This window comes from Eubalaena glacialis, chromosome 10 (assembly GCF_028564815.1).
Source record: "Eubalaena glacialis isolate mEubGla1 chromosome 10, mEubGla1.1.hap2.+ XY, whole genome shotgun sequence".
Taxonomy (NCBI): domain Eukaryota; kingdom Metazoa; phylum Chordata; class Mammalia; order Artiodactyla; family Balaenidae; genus Eubalaena; species Eubalaena glacialis.
The window spans coordinates 113,505,692-113,513,047 of record NC_083725.1 but is presented as its reverse complement, the minus strand read 5'-3'; the positions used below and the strand labels follow the sequence as shown (position 1 = coordinate 113,513,047).

Here is a 7,356-nt window from a genome sequence, read left to right as displayed (position 1 = left end):
CTTCCTGTGACCCCAGGACTAGAACAGCTCCTGGCACATGCTGAGCACACAATAAATTCCTGTTGAATGAAGAACCTGCAGCATCTTTTAGAAAACAGGCCACCCCACTCCCACTTTTTCTCCCAGAAAGGTGAAGTCTGCAAAACAGGAAAAGTGACCACGCTTGGCTGGAGACCACTGCTGAGGAGGTAAGGAAGAGTCAGCAGGAGCCGAGACCTCCAGGCCGGGTGAGGAGGCGGGATGCTAATTCGTCCTGACACCACCTTGCTGTTATGACCTCGACAGGCCCCTTCCTCTCTGGTCCTGGTCACCTGGGGGGCTCCAGTGGAGGAGAGGGGAAGAAGGGGAGAGAATTTCCTGCCGTTGACAGCGGGCAGAGGGAAGACGAGGCCATACCAGGTAGGGGTGACTTTTATTTGAAACCAGAAAACACCCTATTTTGGGGTTCATCTGTAACAGTTAAAAAAAAAAGAAGAGAGAGAGAGAGAGAAAAAGGAGAACTCAAAGGGCCTGGGGAGGGGAGGGGAAGGGTGGTGGGCCCAGGTCAGGCCAGGTAGGGGAAGCGGAGCAGCAGCCCCTCGTGGGGCTCCAGGTTCAGGTGCTCCAGCTCAAGAGGGGCGCCCTCCTTGCGGCCTGGCTGGGTGCTGAGCAGCAGATCCACACTGGCTGGCAGGCTGGTGCCGGCAGGCAGGTTGGAGGCCCCCAGCCTGGCAGGCTGGCCCGCATCCCCAAAGTTGAGGACTATGAGGAAACGCTCGTTCTGGTCCCATTGCCGGATATAGGCGAAGAGGTCAGGCCCCGAGGAGAGCGCGTGGAAGTCTCCGTGCAGCAGGGAGCGCTCCTCACCCCGCTGATCGCTCAGCCATCGGAACAGGGAGAGGAGGGAGCCAGGCTCTTCACTCTGGCCCTGCAAACGGTAAAGTGATAAAGACACAGCAGAAAGGGGTGAAGGGCTCCCCCGGGCGCAAACTCCTACCAGCCACCTGCCCTCACCCCTTGCCGATCAGGCCCTGCCCATCTAAAACCCTTACCTTCACAGTCATGGTGGTGTTTACAGGTCCTGAAGTGTTGGGAAAGCTGGATTCATCCCACAGCATGACCGGGGCCTTCACAGGCTAAAAAGCAGGGAAAACAGGACTTGGAAAAGACCTGGGCCGCTCTCCAACTCCTCCTCCCGCTTCCAGCCCCACAGAAGTATAACCTCCCCCACCTCAGGGCCTCACATACACTGTCCCCTCAGCCTAGAGGGCGTTTCTCCCAGACAGCCACAAGCTAGCCCCTCACTGCCCTCTGGTCCCTGCTCAGGTGCCTCCATCAGGTTTCCTGTGGCCATTTGATATAAAACCGCCCACATCCCCTACTGTCTAGGCCCCTTACCCTGCTTTCTTGCACATATCAGCACCTGGCATCTTTATCATATGTGCTTACTATCTAATTTCACCACCTCCAGCTCTTTTGTGCACCGCTGTATCCTCCAAGCATAGCATATAGTAATTACTGCATAAAGCTTTGTGGAATAAGTGAATGACGGGTTCTATAAATATCAGCTTAGATGTCAACCTCCAACCCTGTGGCTAAAGCTAACCGGGTACCTTCATGGTCTTACCCCACCAAGGCACTCGCTGCGTGTACTTCTCTTACTCATCTGGTTCCCCCACGCAACTCTGAGTTCCTGGAGAGCAGAGCCTAACACAGAGTACCCGCTGTCCAGTGAATGAATGAACTACCGGGCGATGGCTACCATACTGAACTCTTACCAGGAGCCAGGTATTGCATTTTAAAATACGCCCTCGTTCAGTCCTAACTGCCCTATAAAAAAAGTAGTATCACGGCAGAGATGACCAAGAGTCAGAGAAGTGAAATAACCTGCCAAGGCCACACAGCGACGGACCAGGCGGCTGACGAGCAATCCAACGCACGTGCCTCCCCAAGGCTCTTGCCTGTCCACCGCCAGCCACAGAACCACCGTGACGGACGAACGCAGCCTCCCCCACCGTGCTGGGCAGGCAGCAAGCGATACCTGTCCAGGAAGGGCAGCTTCCTCTAGGCCAATCTCGTCTCCGTAGCTGAAAACTGGGGTCCCTGGCAGGGTGAAGAGCAGCAGCTGGTAGAGTCGGAGGAGCTGAGGTGGCACGAAGGAAGTCAGGAGCCCCGACTGAGACAGCTGCAGGAATGGAAGCACTGGTGAGCCCCAAGACCCGCCTCTGCCTCCACCTGCCGACACTCCCTTCTTCCCAAAGGCCTCCTGCCCCCTCTCCTACCACTGTGGTACTCACACTCCAGCTGCACCAGCGGCTGCCAAAGGCCTCCAGATACTGGGTGACCAGGAAATTTGTATGCTTCCCAGTGAAAGTGGAGGTTGACAGGTAAGAGCTGGTCAACAGCAGGTCCTCGGTGGACTCGAGCAGGCTGAGGATCTGCTGAAGGTCGGAGGAGTCTGTGCCTGCAATCAAGAGCCTGCACAGAGCAGGGCAGGAGTCAAGGTCAGCACAGGGCAAGAAAGGAAGAAGGCTTTCTGGACTAGGAACGCTCTGCTTCCTGGGGCTAGTACTCCACTGAGGGGTTCCCACAAAGGAGCTGAGTTAGGGAAGCCAGGGCCTGGTACCCACCTATCTTCACTGAAGCTCTTAGTGATGTTCTGCCACTCAGCCAAGAATGAAGGCGCATCCTAGAAGGAAAAGAGCAGAGGCAAGAAGCAGGGAACACTATCAGGCCCTGGCGGGTGCTTCTGTTCTCACCCAAGCTCTGCTTCTCGCGTGGAAAGGGTACTCACTGTCAGATTCCCCACATCCCGGACCTGGAACCCATCCACACCAGCCTGCAGCCAAAACCTCAGAGCTTCCTATACGAGGGAGGCAAAAGAACAGAGGAAAGATATCAACACTCTGATGCAAAGGCTCAGCCCACACTAAATCTTGCCTACCATGCACCCTCCCGTGGCCTCTGGAGAGTCACTTGCCTTGAACGGTCTCACTTTCTTGCCTCTATTATAAACCTGTAGGTAGCCTTTAGTTCCCTTCCATTCTAACCTATCATTGATTCTCTTAGTGATATAGTGCTCTACTTCTCTACTCCTCCTCATGGTGAATCACAAAGCTTTACCCTTGACCCCTACAGAAAAGACCTATGAGCAAAGTGTGTTCATACATGTAACTTCATTTAACACCTGGCATGTGTGGAATGCTGGTATACTCATTTCACAGATAAGGAAACAATGTCAGAGAAGCAAGGAGGCATGCCCCAGGCAGCAGAGATGGGACCTAAAATGCTAACCAAGATCCCAAGAAGAGTATACTTACTCCTCTCCCAGTTGCCTGGAGGCTGGGGAGGGTGTAAGTAAAAGAGCTAGTCAGAGCCAAGACCAAGGTTAAGAAAGTGAAATTCAAAGCACAGCCCCAGGGCAGTTTAGCCAAAGATTTGAAAAGAGAAGCCAGCTCCGCAGAACAGGCCCAGGCCTGAAGCCCTGGCATTCACGGGGCACATGACACAGAACCCCACTCCTGCTGCCCCTCTCTTCCCCTTTCTCTCTCTGACCCACGTGCTCTCGCCTCTAGTCTCCATCTTCATCTGAGGCTACCACACCTCATGCCACACCATCTGAAAACATTCCCTTCTCAGCAACTTTTAGAGGGTCTTCCAGCAAGTAGCAAGGAATGAACCGAAAGACCCCAAGAGTCAACTGAAATGCTGGGACTACAGAATTCTACCTCAGAATCACGGCTGCCAGCAAAGTGTCAGAGTCTGCCTCCATTTTTGTTCTACCCTTTCTGAACTGGTCAGTGTCCTAGAACCCAGGCATTAGGAGCTGGGATGACATTCAAAGCCCCACTCCCAGCCTGCAGGGTACAGAGTTTGAGCCTAGGCCTTCAGAGTAGGCAGATTGGAGAGATAAGACTAGTTGGAACATCAAATCCCGGGGCACATTAAAGACCTCTGAACCTTAGCTTCCTCATTTACAGATAAGGGATACTGACAGGGACCTCGTTTGGTTATACAGGGGATTAAAGAAGGTATATAAAGTACTCAGCATACTCCCAGACACATAGGAAGACCCCAATGCTTACAATTTCAGACTGGGCTCCACTCCAAAACACATCAAATAAGAAAAGGGAAACCAGACAGGACAGAATTCCCATAGAGAAAGGGCTTCCTCTCCCAAAAGGAAGAAAATTCACATCTGAGAAATTCCCTTCCTGGCACTGTCACCCTCAGAGTCAGGGAAACAAGGAAAATGAGTGGTCAGCAAAGGAACAAACAAAAATAGGGGTGCAATGCTTGCCTATCCTTCTGCCTGTGGGAGGAGCATGCCTGCTTGGCTCCAAGGAGCAAGGGGCCCCTTGGCTGGCACTGGGCCATATTTATAGGGCTTGCTATGAAAGGACCAAACAGCCCCAGCATCCCGCTCCCACATGCCATAAGCACCAACACACTCACCTTCACTTTGGTGGCCACAGTGTCAATCTGAGTGGAGTGGAACCACAAGTTCTGGCCCTTGTAGTTGGGAGTGAGGTCTAGGATGACCCGGATGCCTAGAACAATGGAGGAGGAGGCAGTTGATAGAAAGACTCTGGGGGGGAGGGGAAAGGAGGAAATCAACAAATATAAGTTGGCAGAGTATTTCCTATGTATTGGTACAAAAGCTTAGATTTGAACCCTGGCAAAACTCATTCCATTGAAACAGAGATATGAGCAAGTGGCGGGGCGGGAGGCGGGGGGAGGGTAGAGTAACAGAGAAGGCTGAGCTTATGAGGCCCTGGGCCCCTCACCCCCAAAGCAAACCCTGTTCAATGTAAGAAAAGATTTTACTTGGATTTTTTTTCAAAAGGATCCACTCTTTTACAAGTTTTAAAACCACTGATTTAGCAAAAACCTACATTTTACAAATAAGGGCACTGAAGCCCAGAAGTTAAATAACTGCACATCCAAGTATAGAAAGTCTCTGAACCACCTGACAAGTCCATTTTAGGCTGAAGCCTAACAAGCCTCCCCTGTACCTGCCCTAGGAAAACTCTGAGCCACTCAGCAATAAACCAGACAATAAAGCTATCCGGCCTTTCCTCTGGCCAGAAGGCCAAGCCCTTCCTAGCTGCTTCCTTGCGAGCTCTAGGACACCCACCCTTTTTCTTGGCCGATTGCAGGAGACTGTCAAAATCTTCCTTGGAGCCAAAAGTGGGGGCGATCTGTTCCAAGTTGGTCCCTGTGAGGTCATCCTTCTGGTTCTTGTGAATTGGGCCCAACACAAAACCTTTTACCTTCAGGGTGCTCAAGTAATCAAGCCGCCCCTTCAGGCCTGAAATGGAAAAGCAGAGTTTAAAGTGACGCCTCTCTGAGGCCCCTGATCGCCCCTATTCTCCCCGAGACGAAGGGAGGGGGGGCGGTGAGGCTGGATCACGAGAGAAGCTGATGTAAGGAGACTAGCACATTGCTTCAGAAACCTGCTGCGATAGGCTACTGGCGCCGGGAGGGGGAAGGGAGGATGCTGAGTCAGCCACCCTCAGGAAAAAGGGAGTGGGGGGCGGTTTCCTTCGAAGAAAGAAGGAGGGGCTACGTCCCAGGGGGCGGTCACCAGGACCAGTAAGGGTGGAGAACCACCTGGGTCAATCGGCACAGGGGTCGAAGCTGGTGACCAGTTAAACCAGGGTAGCGCGGGGTGGGGGTGGGGGTGGGGGTGGGGGTGGGGGTGGGGGTGCCCCGGGGAGCCCCGGACTCACCCACTAGGTCGCCTGCGTCGCGGCCCTGGAAGGCCTGAAGGTCGCCAATGCGGTAGAGGGCGCCCTTGTGCCACCAGCTCATTGCGGGCAGCTCGCGGCAGCGCGGCGCCCGAACGATGATGACCACGGCGCCCGCCAGCATGCCCAGCCAGCCGAGCCAGAAGAGCAGCAGCAGCGCCCAGCGGGTGCGTACCCAGCCGGGGCTGCCTGCCACCTTCAGCAGCTCCTCTTTAGACAGGCCTGTGAACTTGGCCGCGGCCGCCGCGTCCGCCTCGTCGTCGGCCACCTTGATCTTCACCAGACCATTCTTCTCGGTGCCGCCCGCCACGGCCACAGCCACAGCCGCCCCCGACGCCGCGTTCATCGGCTGCTTCTCGGGTTCCAGCTCGTTCAGCTCCACTTCCTTCATGTCCACCTCGGCGTCCTGGCTCATGGTGCCTGCGAAACCGGCAACACGACGCAGCCTGCGGTCAGCTGGTGGCTGGACACCTGCCCGGACCTCCCGGCCCCAGAACAGTCTCCCAGGCTTCCGTGACTCCGCTCAGCTTCCGCCACCGCGTCTGCGGCCGGGCGGGCGCGGTCCCTGGGACTGGGCACGGGAGCCCCGCCCCGGCCCGCCCCGGCCCGCCCCTTAAAGTGGAACATCCTGGATTGCTCTTCCAGGGACTGAAAGGGTGGGCGGCGGCAGAGGGAATAATGTTGGGAACTCGCTTCTGACGGCTGTGTGGTCCAATTCCTCACCTCGAACAGTCTAGCCCTAAGGTTCGGACACAAAGAAGGCTGAGCCCGGAGCCACCTTTAGGTGGGCGGGGTCTGTGCTTTGTCCCACCTCAGGTCGCCGCTGGCCCCTCGCGCTGCCGGAAAGTGGGCGTAAAGGGGATATCCAGCACTGCGGGGGGTCCCGAGGCCCTTCTTTGCCCACTCCGAAGGTTTGTAACCTCCCTGGACACCACCCTCCATTTGCCCCTGGCCCAGGGCTCAGGGCACCGCCTGGTCTTCCCAACTTCGCATGGCCACTTGTACTCTCAGAGCCAACCAAACTCAACTCAGCCCTTTCCCCCACCAGACCTTGTTTTCTCAGGCCTCTGGGACTTGGCGCTAGACCTCCGATTCCCCGCAGGGCTACTCCCAGTCTTTCAAGATATCTTGAATTTAGTCCAATTAATTCATCATGCGGCAACTATTTACTAAGTGCCCACTACAGTACTGTGCTTTATTAACTTTAGTGAATTAACCCTAATCTAGTCTTCCCCATGATATTTTATGATAAATCTGTTTGGACAGGACAGTTGCTGACACTCCCCATCTTACCCTACCCCACCCCCACTTTCTGGCCCCAGGATGTCGGGCAGCTAGGAATCTGACATCCAGAAGAGACGGATGGACATCCTCGGGGCTGACAACATTCTGGGGCTGGGCCTCAGTTAGAGGCACCCACCTTTTTCTTACACCAGATCAGAAGATGCCATGGCCAGAATCTTCCCCACCTTGCAGGGCCTCCCACACATTAGCGCAATCTCCCCACAGTGACATGGTTCCCTTACCTCCCTTACCCCTTCACTATGCTAGGCCTTGGAGGCAGCTGGTACTGCAGAGGCCTTGAAAACCACCCAACTTCTCCCCACAGAGGTCCTTGGATTGAGAG

At 55.0% G+C, this 7,356-nt stretch overlaps 1 protein-coding gene across 1 annotated transcript; it reads right to left on the bottom strand.

The window, feature by feature from the left end:
- Positions 1-395: 395 nt before the first annotated feature.
- Positions 396-6,284, bottom strand: SLC3A2 (solute carrier family 3 member 2). Its single transcript, XM_061201903.1, has 9 exons — positions 5,712-6,284; positions 5,117-5,290; positions 4,435-4,529; positions 2,774-2,842; positions 2,610-2,668; positions 2,277-2,457; positions 2,021-2,164; positions 1,032-1,115; positions 396-907 (listed from the first exon to the last, which is right to left on the bottom strand). The coding sequence occupies exons 1-9, from the start codon at positions 6,142-6,144 to the stop codon at positions 545-547; spliced, it is 1,602 nt and encodes a 533-aa protein (XP_061057886.1). The 5' UTR covers positions 6,145-6,284; the 3' UTR covers positions 396-544.
- Between the last annotated feature and the right edge of the window lie 1,072 nt (positions 6,285-7,356).